At 31.2% G+C, this 16,796-nt stretch overlaps 2 protein-coding genes across 10 annotated transcripts; one reads left to right on the plus strand and one right to left on the minus strand.

Moving 5' to 3' along the window:
* The first annotated feature begins 764 nt into the window (after window positions 1–764).
* On the plus strand, window positions 765–11,681 carry LOC148231554 (zinc finger protein 711-like). 9 transcript variants are annotated; one of them, XR_015810761.1, is made up of 7 exons: window positions 765–986; window positions 1,068–1,925; window positions 5,500–5,609; window positions 5,832–5,878; window positions 6,909–7,021; window positions 9,550–9,742; window positions 9,812–9,955. XR_015810761.1 is itself a non-coding variant. In XM_088192865.1 (7 exons), exons 3-7 carry the CDS (start codon window positions 1,857–1,859, stop codon window positions 10,571–10,573), a joined length of 516 nt encoding a protein of 171 aa, XP_088048991.1. In that variant the 5' UTR covers window positions 786–986; window positions 1,068–1,571; window positions 1,672–1,856; the 3' UTR covers window positions 10,574–10,659. The 9 variants fall into 9 exon arrangements, 3 of the variants coding, with proteins under 3 accessions (XP_088048990.1, XP_088048989.1, XP_088048991.1); XR_015810764.1 differs by adding an exon at window positions 9,345–9,430 and having other exon boundaries at window positions 5,500–5,878; window positions 9,812–9,933; XR_015810763.1 differs by having other exon boundaries at window positions 5,686–5,878; window positions 9,812–9,933.
* A 1,718-nt stretch (window positions 11,682–13,399) lies between these two features.
* LOC148231555 (transcription factor grauzone-like) lies at window positions 13,400–16,576 on the minus strand. The gene is made up of 6 exons (XM_088192856.1): window positions 16,294–16,576; window positions 15,857–16,006; window positions 14,882–15,199; window positions 14,694–14,818; window positions 14,261–14,371; window positions 13,400–14,193 (listed from the first exon to the last, which is right to left on the minus strand). The coding sequence occupies exons 1-6, from the start codon at window positions 16,456–16,458 to the stop codon at window positions 13,536–13,538; spliced, it is 1,527 nt and encodes a 508-aa protein (XP_088048982.1). The 5' UTR covers window positions 16,459–16,576; the 3' UTR covers window positions 13,400–13,535.
* Between the last annotated feature and the right edge of the window lie 220 nt (window positions 16,577–16,796).

Here is a 16,796-nt window from a genome sequence, read left to right on the forward strand (position 1 = left end):
AATTAGAATCTTAAAAATTTTGACAATTGTTTTTTCACTGTAAATACAGCTTGTTTTTTAGATGACCGTCGAGAATTACAACGTTACTTCAAAGAAACAGGTAAATTCGAAATAAGAAAATTGTAATCATTCGAGATTGAACTCCTTTATATTTACCAGCCATATTCGTGACATTATCATAACACTGAGCTCTGTAATATTGAATATCGAGATGGTCAGAACACAATTTGTCCAAAATTTCTATTTATAGTTCAAATTTGTAAAGACGCTCTCTGATTTTGCTGCCTAGTGCCTCTTCTTTCGCATTGGTCTGCTTTATTGTATTCGGGTGGGGTGAGTTTTTTTTATCGAGGTGTAATATTTGTAAAAGGAAAAAATCGTGCTTGACCAAAGATGGTTGCCTCGCTCACATTGCCCTAACTTATCTAGATAAATAATAAATAAATAACTTACATTAGTAATTTGGCGCCGGGAGGGAACGGGTGGTAATTAGACACATATTGAGCCGCTGCAGTAGTATTTTTATTAAATATTGTGGCCCGAAGTTGCCAAGACAAGGTCCGTCACGTCAAAGTGGCGCCAAGTTTTGGCCATAATAAACATAAATAAATAGGCACCCTACACTTGTATAACAAATAATTGTTATCTAAATAGCATGTTTATCTAAATTAAACGTGCTTATATACACATATTTTTAAATAAAAGTGTAAATTTATTGTAGTGACCTAATATTATTAATGGCCCATATTTACATTTTTATGACCAATATTATATGCACCGCATTTGACAGCTGCATAGACAATGCATTCACAATAATTGATAATATAAGAGAAAATATGTTGAACAGAAATTTTTTAATGCACAATTCGATACCATCGTCTTCATGTCGCCTCTGTTTAACAGAGGATTCTGTATATGATCTTTGCGACCCTCCCGATGGAAATATAAAATTAAGGGACAAAGTCGAGGAACTTTTCACGATTAAAGTTAGTTTCTTATCATATCTTGTGTTATATTAGCATTTTGACAATTTATTATGGAGCTTAATATGTATTTTTTATTTAAAGGTACAAACTCAAGCTTGTTTACCTACAAAAGTTTGTAAGCAGTGCGTGTCGCTCGTTGAAAAATATCATACGTTTTTTAAAACAGTCAAGGAAAATCAAAACACATTGCTTGCGAGGATTAAGGAACAGATCAGCAATCTAATCTATCTACCCGATCGAAAACAATTTTTTCTTGTCATTAAAAACCTACAGCCCCTATGCGATGATAGTAATGTTAGCACACAGAAGAAAAGCACCGACTTAAGTAATTTAAATCAAAACTCAGCTCACGATACTAAGGTTCAGCAACGTGAGAATGAAACTATAATTATGAGCAGTCATAAAGATCTTCCAACAGATACTGATTTTGAAAACGTTATCCCACATTCAGTAATCAATACTGAAATAAATCAGAATCAACAAATACCGACGATGAATACGAACGATCTGGAAATGGGCGCTATTAAATCATCTAAGATCAAAGGAGAATATAATGAATTTGATTATGGCGAAATGAACTTTAAAGTAAGACCGATTGAAGTTGATTCAATTGCAGTTAATGAATTTGATTGTAATACTAAGATAAAATCTGACGTGAAAAATGTTGTTAAAATAAACAATTCAGATAAGGCTGTACGAAAATCCAGGCTATATAAAATCAAAGATCACGAAGAGCGGTTCATTGCAGTTGTTAACTATCTAAAGAAACGTTGTTCGATTTCTGATGATGAGTTTAAAAAATTGATTCAAAAACCACTGCGTTTACTCGACAAAGATGGAATTTGCAAAATAAGATTTCTTGTGATTGAAATGCTTGTAAACAAATACTTCAAACTTGATTGTAGACTTTGTAGGATAACATTCAAAAGCATTACGGAGGTTTGTTGTTTGATTTATGTCTCATTTTTCATTGTTTATGATTTTATTTATCTATTTTATAGTTCAATTATGTTTAAAAAATCATTCCAGTTGATTTATATGGACCAAGATCAGTTGACTTTTTACCCATTACCCCAAAATATAATTATTTACACCGACGTTACTCATTGATTTGCAAAGTAGAAAATCATATACTATTTAAATTCGAAAGGTTTATATATACAGAGAATATAATTATAAATAAATATAAAAAAAATGCAATAAAATCAATTAATATCGTCATTATGAAACAGAAATTCGAGAAAACTTTTTTACTTCAAGTTTTGGAGAAATGATGTTTCAATTTTGATACAATGACATCAAAATTGTGGCATTTTGATATCAGAGCAATTTGAATACTTTCTTTGGGATCCAATCGATTTCTTTGTTTTGTTTTTATTATTTATCAGAGTGGAAAATATTTGTTCGCAAAGGTAGGTTGTTGCAAAAGACAACTTTTTGACTTCCTTCTTATGTGCAATTTTGGTTATTGGCATTATGATATTAGCAGGAAGGAACATATCCATCGTTACATGAATGGCCGTAACAAGTATGAATAAAATTACCAAAAAAATATTAACAATAAGGACTGCCCTTTATGATGTCGCTAAATAAAAAGTTTAATTACTCCGGAAATTACATATTCCTAATAAATAAATACTCTTAGCTTTTTATAACGTCGACATTTTCATTGGTTCAAAGGAAATAAGGAACAATTAATTTATTACAAGTTACAAAAAATAAGGCAGTCTTTTGTTGATTTTGGATTCAGTTTTTCTAAAAAAAATTCAGAAAATGTATATTCTTAAATGAAAAAATGCTGCAAAAATTTAATTCTTAACCCCGTTTGGGGTAATTTACCCCAGTTAACCGAACATTGATTTTTATGCACATTCACTGAAATAAAATAGTTGTATTTTTCCAATATTGCTATTATTCGCTGAACATATTTCTGAAGATAGGAAACATATGGAAAGTACTCTTAAATAAAACCATATTAAAATATAATTTACTGCTAATAATTACAATATTTTGCTAGTAGAGTTTTTGCATTTATTTTTTAAATTTTAATTAATTTTTAAATTCGCAACAGTTTAAAATTTTAATTTCAATGACTGCTAAACACGAACTGAATGACGCAGCAGGCTGACATTTGACAAGTAGACATTTGAAGGTTAGTATTTATGGATAACACTATTGTGGTGACACTGGTGGCGCCATCTCTTACCTAGGCCGACTAATTATGAACCGCCTCTCGTTTGTATGTGTTTTGTGAACTCTTGAATTCTGGTGACTCACTGGCTCTAGTATGACGTGGAAGTGAAAAGCAGCTGCTTTATCAGTCTTCTACGGTCGTCTAGGCTGATATTAGGCGTGGTGCGAGTTAGGCTGAACTCTCGCTTGTTCCATATCGGAAGCGAAGTGTAGAAGTGGCCAATCCGAAGCTTGAGGGCGGAAATATACTGTTTGTTACTGTCTACCAATCCTTTGAGTAGACTTTGTAACGACGTAATGTGGGTCTAAGTACCTGTAGATGCATTCCACCGACCCTTCGGCTTGCAAGTAATGCTTCTAATCTGCTTAAATAATCGATCGGTACACGCACAATTAGTTTGCAGGCTTGCGAAATTTCGAATTGTGGCTGAAGTTTATGTATTGTTGTTTTTTATTGAGACGTAGTAAGTTTCAGATTCTTTACTAAATATTGGTCTGTCTGCCAGCAAAGCACTTAAAACTCTTTTTAAAATTAAATAATATTTTTCGATTTTTACATCATATGAATTTCTAACTCAACTCTTCTTTCAGAGATCCAGAAGATCCAGAAAATAATATTTTTCTCGAACAAAGAAATATGCTTATAAATGTAACGAATAGTTTATGTACAACCCTATATATTTGAAATTGGTTCGTTCAGATTGTTAAAACTTTTACCTTGAGGAGAAAATCGTGTTCTTTTTATTATTTTGCGACATTGACTCTCATGAGAACGCCATCGTTATGGATTTTAAATCATTTTCTGTCTCTTCTGCATATTTTACAATAAATAGGCCCATGTCCGATTTGTGCGGTCGCTAGCGGTATAAAACCGAGCGCCAAACACGCGCTCGGCTTAGTCTAAGCATCTTGGTCGTAACAACAGTTTTACTGGACATGTTCCGAATAAATCAGAGCACATGTCTAAATATTAGGTTATAAAATATGAAATGTCAATATCTCTTTCCATTTCATGTTTTTATCGTAAAAGTATCATCATCACTCTTTCGAATATATTTTTCAGGACAATTATTGTAAAACTGATTAACAATAAAAATGAATGAAAACATTAAATTTTTACAAGTAATAAAAATGATCTTAATTTATAATACTATTAATGTTTATGTTTACAAAACAATCAGACAAATCAGTTTTTTTAATACTTAATGATTTTTTAAACTTCTAATTGATATAATAAATCTTGACGCTCTCACCTAATTATTTTACATATTTAAAAAAAAAAAAAACTTGTTTTAATGCTTCATGTCTTTATGGGATCTTGAAGAATCGAATAAAATTTTAGTAGAAATTCTTTCCATCTCGACGTTTCGCCATTAATATCTTTCGGCATTCTATAGCTATTAATTTGGATGCACTTTATTTATTTTCGCAAAATTAGTATAAGCGACGCGTTTCAAAAATATATTTTTTATAGCAAAAATACGGTTCAGCGTTTAATGGAATTGTTCAAACGATTTATAATTTTTACGCAATTATTCTTCTTGTTGTTAGAGCCGCATGCGGCTCGTGAGCCGCGCTTTACTGACTATTGGTTTAGGTGAAGTAGATGAATAATCATTTTCTGTTAGTTGTTTGGAATTTCTAATAATGTATTCTATGCAAAACTATCAAGTAAATGGAATCTTTATTGCGATATAAAACAAATTCCAGATACATTACATGTTTCTTTGAAATTGGAGGTAAGATTATAATCTGACTTCTTAACAAATTACAACAATATTAAAACTATTTATGTATATGATTAATATTTCTAAATATTTTATAAAATTGATAAGAAATGAAAATTGATAAAAACAATAACTTTCTACAGATAATACAAATTATTCTTATTTATGACACTATTATTTATTCTGGAGACCCGATAAAAGCGCGCTACGACAAAAGCGCGCAAAGAATTAAAAAAGTCGTAAACGATTGTTTTGAAATAAACTTATTTCAGCTTTAAATAAAATTTTGAGCAATAAATAAATAAATTAACATGCCTCTAAAACACGATAAAAATAAAGTAATAAAATTATAAAAATAATAATTTTAATTCTATTACTAAATTGCTATAAATAAAAATAGTAATAATAAATATTATTCTTATTTGAAATAGTGTATTATAAAAATAAGTTTATTTCAAAGATAAATTTAATAAAGTTATATGACATCACAATATTAACGATTTTTTATTCTTTGCGCGCTTTTGTCCAGCGCTCTTTTGTCGTTGCGCATTTTTGTCACAGCGTCATTGATACGTTTTTAATGTTATTTTCAGTTAAATGTACATCACCAAAGTGTGCATCGCAAGAGAGGACATGTGAGATGCTGCAAATCTTATATGTACACAAAGAAAGAGATGGCACTTCATTTGGTGAAACACTTAGAGTAAGTTTATTTATTCATATATATGTTATGCGTAATAACTGTGTGTATCGTTGGATTTCTTAATCTTTATGTGTAGTCTTTGAAACGATGTTTTAACGGGTGACAAATCTGCTATTAAATATTATCAAAACTACAACACAGACCTGCAGCAATGACGTCAATTTATAGAACATATAATGATATAAAACAAATCCATACTTTTCAGTTTCATTTATTTTTCAGCACTGGCTAATCATAAAATCACGCATATTTTCCAAAGAAGTTTAAAGGTTAGTTAACTTAGTTTTATTAAAAATAAATAAATTTTGCAATCGAATAAATAAACAACGAGCTTTGTGATTATATATCGAATGGAAAATTGTACAGTTGAAAATATACAATTCACATTGAAAGAAAATATGTGGAGTTTTCTTCAGCTTGTAAGAAGATCATAATGCAATATTTTTATGCTAATGAGAGTTATAAGACGTAATATTTGTGACAGCTTATGTTGCTAGATTAGTGTCACTTAACATATTTTAGCGTCGAGTTTTTGGATGAGGAGAATTTATTCCGACTAGTACGCCCCTGGTTAAAAATTGCATCTTTTACGTTAATTTTTATTATATTATTTGCCTATAGTGACGGTATTCTTAGAGGTGATTAGCCATAATGACGCAGTGGTCAAAAATAATTATATTGTCTAGCCATAAAAATTAGTTCTTTGATTTGTTTGTCTTGATTAGTGTGTCAATTGACATTACATGACTCGATCATAGCTTATTACTTTAAAACACCTAGACTGCGTATGTTCAATAGAATTTTTAATAAATTCTGTAATGTAACAGAAATGACCGCGGCCTTTTTTATGATAGGGATGGCTGGCGAAATATAATCAAAAGCAGACATATTTTATCAATATAGTGAGAAATTTTAGATTTTTTTAAATATGACTTATGATTTTGATTGACAGCAGCGGATCTCAGTATAAAATGAGGATGAAGCAAAGCCCTTTTCGGAAAATCGGAGTATTTGCATGTATCTTGTATTTAATAAAATAATAACTCAAAGCATGCGTATGATCAAATATAGGCATTCATATATTATATTAAAATCAGGCACGTATGGTGAGATACATTCCCTTTCTCTAGCTCGCGTGTTAAGTGACGAGAGTGAGTGAGAAGAAGTGGGCGTGCGGAACGCATGTAATGCACGCTCTTATCTCTCACTCACTCTCGTCATTTAACACATGAATGAGCGAAAGGGAATGTATCTCAATAAATGTAATCATTTTAATGACATTATTTTATTTTATTTTAGTTTTGTTGCATCAACTGATACGATAAACATAATATTTTGTTTTTCATCTTATATTTTATTCACTGATTTTTAAAATCATCTTTTCTTCATACTGATTCATCACCCATTTAAAGGTAAGAAAACAAAAATAGTCAATTTAATCTATCACTTAAAATTATTAAATTGCTGCACTTTTTTAATTTAGAACATTTTGTAATGAATTAGTTAAAGTTTTGGCGTGAGCAATGGTAGAAGCATATGGTGGATGCCTAATAAAAATATTATTATTTTATTTCTGTTGTAACATATTCATCGTTCTAGAGTTATTGCTCAGAAATTATTATGAAATGTGCTTCATCGCACATAAGTGATCATTTAAGCAAACTAGAGATACCACCAGCATATTTAAAAAACACGCAGTAAAGCTTTCAAGATGTTGGAATTTGAATTACGCGCATTGTGCGCAGTACTATTAAGCATTTTTTTTTGATCTTGCTGTTAAAAATGCAACTTACTCACTTTTAATAGAGAAGGTTTAAAGTTGTTTCTCAGACACATGAGAGAAAATAAATAATAATTATTATTATTTTCTACAAAGCTCTTACAAGCTATACTAAGAAATGACTTTCTCGAGTAGCATTGTTGATTGTACTTGAATTACACTTCTTCTGGATATTCTGGAAAATTTTTTTTGTCTGTCACCTAATTACCAGCGCTTGTACTCACAAGAAGTGTATAAAAAACAGATGTAAAGGCCCTCACCCGCCGACCCATTAGTGACCTGTAGCTGTAACATCCTGTTGACTTCGCATAGTTAGTTGTGCGCTAATGAATTGCTCCACCTCCGTTTTTGACCTAAGCTGTCACGATCGACGACTGCAGCTGGGTTCCCAGTAGCGATTAGAGTTGATGGTCTTTCGGCATCAATAACAGGTGCATTGAAAAACTTTATAATAGGAACAGCTGTTCAATTTTTTATTAGTGTTGATTTGTTTTCATATAGGTACTCGCAGTTGGTAGATATATTGTGGTTTAGCCTTTAATGTTATTATTATAAATATATTTTATTGTGCACCATGCATTCTGATTTCTCGATGATTTTAATTTATCGAGAATTCAGAATGTTCTCGACAGTCAAGTAGTCCTTAGAATTCGTCGGGCCATTAAATAATCTGCGAATAATTTCTTTCCCCATTTTACATATTTCTGCTTTTGAAAAATAACTAAAGATGTCATTTTTTTAATTGGCGAAAAATTTTGGATTTTGCAAATATTGAATTAATAACATCAATATCTGGTTTCTTTGATTAAATCATTTTTCTTTAATTGCCCGTTGAAATTCCGAGCTTAGCTTTCGAGCTTTTTAACAAAAATATAAGGCCCCCTTCGGCTGTCAATAATAATCGTAAGACAATTGTCAATAACAGCTGTTGCTACTTTACAAAAACAATATAACAAAAACCTTTGAGGATTATTGCAAATGAAAAATGGCCCTTAATCGTTCTGAATTCTGCCGATTTCCATGCGTAATTTGTTCTTATCAGCGCGGGTTATTAGCTCATCAAGGCAAAGATAATTCCGCCGGCCGGTTAAAGTAATAAAAAAACGCAAAAAGTTAGTTATTTAAATAATTTTGATCTTCCGGGAAAGTATGCATATTTTCAAACATCTGGCACGAGCACCTTCGGAAAGGTTTCTTATCTGAGTGTCTTCTTGTGAACATTTTTTTGTTATTCTCAGACCCATATTAAGTCCTTTCAAGAAGTATGCATATTAGTAATGAGCCCACCTTCACTTATGCAGCTTTATAGAAAGTGCAGTGGTTGTAAACATTTAAAAAATATTCGTACAAATTAAATTTTATATAAAAAAACGCTTTATAAAATTTATCCAGAAATGGGATTTCTCGATTTGACATTTTTCTCAAAAAGAAACACTTTGAAGTAAAGCTGCTATATCTTGCATATGCATAAATAAATAAAAAAAAAGTTAGCCGCTTTGCAGGCTCCGAGTCATGTACGTAGGATAAAGTCCGGTACGACGTCAGGTATTAAATATTATATAATTCTTTGCTATATTGACGCCGCTAAAAAATCCATCAAGACTTCTTGCTCAAATTTATAGACAATTATTAAAACACGGATTAGCACTAATTATAAGCTTTGTTAATAAATTCAATGATGTTTAGAAAACATCAGTTTAGTTTCATCTTTACCGTTTATTTTACACATATTTGTGCTTGTTGTAGTAATGCTTTATGAACTCATAAGTGCATAAATAAAGCATTACATACTTTTAGCTGGCTAGTTTTTTTTTAAATAAATCAAAACCTATGCATCAACCTGTTATTATAGCTTTGATACTTTGCTATTTATTATCAATATGATTAAAAAATATTATACTATAATATAATAATAAATTATTAATAGCGCATTATTTAACTTAAACATATTGCAGCGATCGTTTAAATCTGTATCGCTTATGGCACTGCGTGAAAAACAGCTCTTGATACAACATGTCTTGCAGTCAATATTTTTGAGCAAGTAAACAAGCAATATTTTTTGATATTATTCTTATAATTTAATTTGTTAATGCTGCAGCTCCACAGCTCCTTTAACTACTATCAATAACATATGTTTAATAAATTTCATTACTATTTCAGACGTACAAATAAAAACCTGCGTTTGGAGCGCAAAGAGATGCATTCAGACATAAAATATCATTGTACTCAGTGCAGTTATAATACATATAACAAAGATCTTATTGATAAGCACGCTATCTCGAAGCATTCAGAGCACAATAATTGTGATTGTGATTATTGTAAAAATAATATGCAAGTAAAGAATAGTATATTGGTAAGGTCTACATTATAGAATTTTGTTTCTTATTGTCTATTTATACAATAATTGCTTTTTTTATTACAGAAACATATTATCAAACAAAAAGGTTCGAATAAATACAAATGTGTATTTTGCAATGATACTTTTGCGTTCTTCAGTTATTGTTACAATCATATGCAAAGCGTGCATCCTGAAGAATTCCAAAAGTTGGGAGAAAAAAAGTAAAAAGTGCAATATGTAGGTAAACGAGTGTAACATTTGGTAATCCCCAAACCTACGTCGCTTATAAATTGAAACATGAAAATGGGTGATCATCGGTTGACATAAGACAGAAGTTTTAATATGATAAAAATGTTGCGATTATAACATATGGGGCGGTCGTTGAGGTGCAGTGCGCCGCATCCCTGTCGTTCAGTATTGTCAGGGGACCAGTTTAGCCACTATAAATTAATCCCCAATAGATCTATTGAACTCTCATAATCGAGAACTCTCGCTAGATGCTTTTATAGTAAGCGAAACGCTGTTGAAGAAGTTAAAAATATTGAATCAGAACGAACCGTTATGACAGTCGGATTAAAGTTAGACAAAGTTGTAGGAGAATTCAATAAAAAATAAATAAAGCAATGATACAAAACTAGATTACTTAAAATAGCCTTCATAGAATTTTTCGTTTCATTTAATTTATTTTAGTTGATTTTTAATTATTATTATTAAATAGTTGGTTTTGAATGACCGGACTGTCAAAAACAAATTAGTTCACCTTACGACGTAAGTTCGGAGATTACTGTATTTTTTTCATTGTTTAATATACTGCATTAATAAATCATTTAATTTTGCAGGCTTTGATTGAAGATATTAATAATAATAACACGTGCGTACAGTGAGATACATTTACTTTTGCTCGCTCGCATGTTAAGTGACGAGTGTGATGAGAAGCAGTGGGCGTACGGAACGTATGTAACGAACGCCCTTATTTCTCACTCACACTCGTCACTTAACATGCGAGCGAGCGAAAGGGAATATATCAAACCGTACGCTCCTGAATAGTACATACACTTAGTAATGCTAAACCTAAGTATTATCGGTGTAATGAATTAATCGAAAAAATACACCAAAAATTTAAGTTAAGTTTAAAAGTTTTTTCTATAACTCTAATTATTAATCATAAAATAATTGTATATATTGATAAGTATATGTGGTTATATATCGTACAAAAATCTAGTACGTCATTTTAGGTAGATACTACCTATTTCATAGTCTTAGTCATGACTAAATAAAATTCAATGCAGTTGCTTCAACTATCAGCAAGATAAATTCAATCCCTTGAATTAATCCCTTGTAATTGTTAAGAAAAGTACAATAATATTTTTAAATTTATAATATGAATAATAATACTGTTACAATATATGGCCAATTAAATATAAATGGCCAATTGATAATAAGTAAATTATGTCAGATTAAATTTTCATAGTAAGTTTTTTCTTCATTTAACTATTAAAAGTTAAGTGCATCTAAATCTGAATAATCATGCATTTATTTATTCACTAAGTTGTCGCATTAATCCCTTAGGGAAAGTACAAAAATAATTTAAATTAAAAATATGTGGGCAATTTAGTATAAATGGCCGATTGTTGTGAGTCTACTGCTGTAAAATTCATTGTAAAATAAAAATGTGTTTATTTTATTATATAAACATTAAGGTGTGTATTAAAATATGTATATTTTATTATATGAACATTAAGGTAATGATATTTTCCATCACTTGTAAGGCCACTTTATTTATTATGAGCAAAACTAGACGGTAACAAACGTAACAGCGGTGGAGGGCAGCACATTCTTTGGCGGACCGCGACGGGAGTTTAACGACCGGCGGCACCTCGTCCGTTGATCACACCGTTTTAACATGTAACATAAATTGTAAAATGTCAATAAAAATACTACGACCGCGACTCAATTTGTGTATAATTGCCACCCGTCACCATCCGCCCTTCAAATACCATTACAAGTTAATAATAGCTTATTCTGATCCAACTTGTAATTTATAAATTACCAAAACATTTATTTTTTTAATATTTATAATGTTTAATACGCATCCTAACTTTGTGTGAGTGCAGCACTATGCGTGCAGCACTCACACAAAGTTAGTGCAGCACTATGCAGTGGGAACGCTCGTAACCGAGCGTTCCCACTGTGACGGCGATGGCACGATTTTATTGCTTTTGACAGGAATTTTTTACTTCTGAGAAGGGATAATTGTTTTTTGCGCTCTCCTATTGGTCAAAATTTTGTTTAGATATGCTTCATTCGATTCTCACTTATTATGAGTCTTAATATTGTTAGATAACCGAGCGTTTTCACTGCGACGGCATGCTTTTGAATAAGGCCAGAAAAATGCATGTCATTAAAAAAACAACCGATGGTAAGAAAAGATCGCGTATAATTAACATATACAAACTCTACGTGACGGTCTCAATTGTTGTTCAAAATTCAAATAATCTCCTGGTTCTTTTTTGCTACTGCGACTCCGTGGCGTCTTGCTTTTGTGTCTCTTATTTTATGACCAAATGTCACATCTTTAATAATCTGGTTCGAGACAGCTTTGGCGAATGACAGATGAAGATGTTTGCGAGTCAATTGCATCGCTTCTGTTTTCAACACAAAATGAGTTCACGCCTTAAAATTAAAACGATTCAGATAGCCACTCACAATAGGTGGAATAACAATAGTATTATGTGCAGGGTAGAATGCATTTTCTAGCGCACGTCCAAACAAAAAGTAGTTTTTCGGCGGTAGATATGGGTGATTAATATCTCTGGATGCGTGTGCTATTAGGTTGTCAGTGCAATATTTCCAAATAATAATGCAATTGTTCGGTCACAAGATCTCTCTTCTGTTGATATATAAATACTTTCGAGACGTATTTTCGTTTATTCAAAGTGATCGGTAGAATGAATTCTAAATTATAAAAAATTGTACAACTGATTTAAACCCCCACATATTTTTACATAATAAAAGCAAAAATAAAGAAATCCTTGCAGTTGTAAATTAGTTAAATAATCACTCACATTAAATTTTTTATCTAATTGATTTGGAACATAGGCAACATAACTGTTAATTTTATCGCCTCATACAACAGTGGCGTCATGTAGCGGTATTTATTGTACGCGATCGGTCTAGTTTCACTGGTCCTTCGAATTACTGTTTAGAGCGGTCATGATTTCAAGTAAATAGAAAGAAAGCTTACGTTAGCATTATCTTCTCTTCGAAGGGAGAATAGTATATTTGTAGTTTTTCGTAACTACGTTTTGTAGAAACTTAAGTAAAACACAGATTTTGTAGTATTGTAAAGGGCCTATTTATATATGTATTTATTTAGGTTTTATTATGGCGGCAGTCTTGTGTGACGGACACACATTCTCTTGGTGACTTGGCAGGCTCGCACAGCTGGTGCGGGACCCGTGCACCATCCATTCCCTCATTTATATAAATAAGATGCAACTTCAAATCTTAAATAAAATACTACTGCAGCGGCTCAATCTTACCCTCCGTCGCCGAAGTATCTTACTCTTGCTCCTTAACAACCTTTCATTTTAATTTTACTCGAATCGCACCCACCTATAAAATGTTTAGTAGATCTTTGCTTCAATTAGATTTAAAAAATGCCATTTAAAATTTTTTATTAATGTATTTATTTAATAACAAAATAGATAAAACGAATTCATATATTACTCCATTAAACAAACAATATCACATAAAATATTTTATACCTAAATATAAAAACAATATAGGTTTAAACAAACACCAGCGTTTATTCAATCGTTTTGGAACATTCGCGGCATTTTGTGTTAAACTCTACGTTAAACTCTTTCTTCAAAATATTTCTAAAATAGCTGAATTTCACCCTCAGTCCTTCCGTAGCTTTTTCATTATAGATATTCGATAAACTGGATACGGTACAATCGCTAGGAATGCACTGCTGCTTTACTATATGATTTTTGCATTTATGAGACTTGGTGAACACAAAACCTTCTAAAAACTTCTTCACTGCCGATCTCTTTTCACGGTAGAAACCCTCTTTTCTATCTCCGCCGCGCATATCCGACACTAAGATGCCAGTTTTATTGTATTTGTTGGCGATTCGCGTTATTCTATCCCTGGATACGTTCAAAACCTTGGAGAATATCTTCTGACATACTTGCAGCTCCCTAGCGTCATCTTCATCGGAGAAGGTGAAGAAATATTGTATTGAAATTGTCTTTTTAGAATTAGGGTTATTCGTCCTTCTTCTCTTAATCTTCAGAATTTTAATATGGTTTAGAATGAAAGCATCTTCAGCTATCCTGCTGTTTAAAGAATAAAAGTCTGCACAGAACATATGTACATCTCGCATGTTGAGACATTTGCAATACATCTTGTTGGATATGTGTTGACATCGTATTAGATTCGGTACTTCAAAGGGCATGTGTCTGAGAAAGAGCAACAGTTGGTGAAACATTATTGATAAAAGCTTCTTGTTTAAAAATATATATTCACCGTTTATCGCAGTTTTCGCATTGAAAGTTCTCTTCAGCTTTTGCCATATGTATTTGATAGTGTTTATGTAAGATATTTGGCGTTCTAAAAGTCTTCTTACACTCTTTGCATCTAACAGATCAGATTAAATCAATAACAATGATAATATCGTCGGTTTGGAATAAGATCGTCACAATTCAATGATTTTTATACAAAACGAGTCTTGAAAAGAAAAAATATGATAACCATTACAAAGAAAAATAACTCACGCATAAAATCTTAAACAGCGTAGTTATTATTTATGATTGAATGCATTTATTTATGTTAACGTTTTCAATTTACTGCGTAAAAAAATGGTTATTTTGTTAGGCATGAAATATGAAGAAATGAAACAATCTTCTTCCAAATCCAAATGTTTTCATGATTTGCTTTTTTAATAAAATAAGTTTCATACTCAAACGCTGACGGCTGAAGATGCTGAGCCATGTGCCAATTTATATTCCGACGATCGGTAAGTTTAGTTTCGCAACAGATTACGTATCCTGGCGTCGAGTGTTCGGTACTGTAATGCTCCATCAACTGTGAAGTGATTTAATCATAAAGATCGAATTAAAAAAAATTTAAACCAATCTAATAACTAACCTGGTTTATGCTGGTAAGTTCTGGACTAGCGGAACATAGATCGCATTCTATATTATAAAATTCGGAAGCTAATTTGGCTAGTTTTTCGTTGTTGATTATAAACTTATGGCCTTTGATTATTTCGTTAGGATTAAATTCACTTTCGTCGATTTTAGGTTCATCGTCGGAATTGTTTCTATCGATTTCATTTTTAACAAGAAGTTCATCTTCGCAATCGAGCGACAATTCCATCGACGTATCCGGAAAAGCGTCGGAAATTTCCTTTTTAATTAAAACTTTTTCAGAACTATCTTTGTAAAAATTCGGTTGTGAAGTATCCTGAATTAATATTTAAAAGATTTAATAAATGTATTTTATGGAAAATATAAGAAAATCCTAAGGCTAGAACAGATTAACTGAAATAAACATAGTTTAGTGATAATTAGATTCGCAAAGTAGTTAGGTTAAGACATTTGCACTTTTTTAAAAATTAAATAGACACATATTTTGTGGAGTACAGAAAGTTACAGTTGAACAAAGTTGCTTTTACAAACAAAAACGCGAAATAAATTGTCATTTTGGAACATCTAAAAATTTGAAAAGTTACTAAAACTATTTAAATACTATTTTTTGTTATTTTCTAAAGTTGTTAAACAATAAGTAGTAATGATTTAAATTTTATTTTTTTAAAGTTTACAGTATAATTAATTTTTTCTAATGATTTTTTAATTTCTCTGTGTTTTTATACTTTTAATCATCTTCAACTCTCTGTCTATCTGACATTAAAATCACCAGAAAAATATAATGCTGGATATTACGTGTTCTCAATAATAATAAATTAACAAGTCAATTATAAATTATATACAATATTTGATAAAAGTGCAAATAACATGTTCTACACAGGTGTCACATCTTTTAGTTGTTTATAAGCAATCAGTTAACAGATTTTTACTTTAGGATTTTCATATTAAAAATAATATTTATAAATTTTATTACCTGTGGTGAATTTATTTGTGAGTCAATATCTTTTTTGATGTTAAAATACAAGATCTGTGATGATTTTACTTGTTGACGAAAAGTATAATATTGATTTATAGAGCTTACGCAGTCCTTGCAGATAATTTTAGATGGATCTGAAGAGTTCACCTAATTAAAAAAAAAACCCTATAAAAACTGCATTTAGTCTTACTGAATACAAACAATAAAAATAATATTCTTTCATATGAATTAATATTATTTACTTTTACATATAGAGCTTTGAGACTAATTACAACAAGTCATGTTGAAGTTTGTTTCTCCGTCACTAATCAATTATCACTAATGATGTTTATACGAATTTTTAATATTCTTTTTTCATCATCATCCATCTCGCTCTTACAAACAACAGACAACGGAGAGAGAGAAAAATAATAGGAATTTATTATGAACTCAACCATGATGTCAAAGAGCTCTTTGATCTTTTTGGTGAGAATATGAAGAGGTTCTTCCTCTTCGTCGAACAAGCGGCAGATTAGGGCTTCGCCGAGCTGTGGTGCTCCGCATATGCGACATCTGCTAGACAGCTTCACGGAAGCCGCGGGGGCTCCGTAGTCATCCATCTTGCTCCCGATCGAGCGCTACATCTGAGGCTGAGTCATCAAACACAGTCGTACATGCCGCGACTATTACTTCAAATTGACACATCAGAAAATCACAACGGTATTGCCATATGTCAACAAACGTCACTTTGACCGATTATGTTTAACCTTTTTCTTACTGTACTGTGTAATATATACACATGCATAAATAAGTTATTTCAATTCAGAATATTCATAAATATCGCTTTAATTATTTATAGTAGAAGACATTAATAATAATTTAAATAATTGTTGAAAATAAAAAAAATCAGCTTTAAATTTAAAACAAAATCCTTTCTACCTACGCTCAAACAGCTCAT

Source organism: Plectrocnemia conspersa, unplaced genomic scaffold (assembly GCF_051122295.1).
Source record: "Plectrocnemia conspersa isolate PC_06_02 unplaced genomic scaffold, ASM5112229v1 ptg000009l, whole genome shotgun sequence".
Lineage (NCBI taxonomy): Eukaryota > Metazoa > Arthropoda > Insecta > Trichoptera > Polycentropodidae > Plectrocnemia > Plectrocnemia conspersa.

Bases quoted from the DNA above. Each gene is read 5' to 3' on its own strand.
- LOC148231554 (XM_088192863.1), top strand. From the start codon at position 837: ATGTTGAACAGAAATTTTTTAATGCACAATTCGATACCATCGTCTTCA. The intron at 1,926-5,499 runs GTTTGTTGTTTG...TGTTATTTTCAG, and splicing joins CATTCAAAAGCATTACGGAG to TTAAATGTACATCACCAAAG. The intron at 9,743-9,811 runs GTAAGGTCTACA...TTTTTATTACAG, and splicing joins AAGTAAAGAATAGTATATTG to AAACATATTATCAAACAAAA.
- LOC148231555 (XM_088192856.1), bottom strand. From the start codon at position 16,458: ATGGATGACTACGGAGCCCCCGCGGCTTCCGTGAAGCTGTCTAGCAGA. The intron at 15,200-15,856 runs GTAATAAAATTT...ATATTAATTCAG, and splicing joins CACAAATAAATTCACCACAG to GATACTTCACAACCGAATTT. The intron at 14,819-14,881 runs GTTAGTTATTAG...ATCACTTCACAG, and splicing joins AACTTACCAGCATAAACCAG to TTGATGGAGCATTACAGTAC.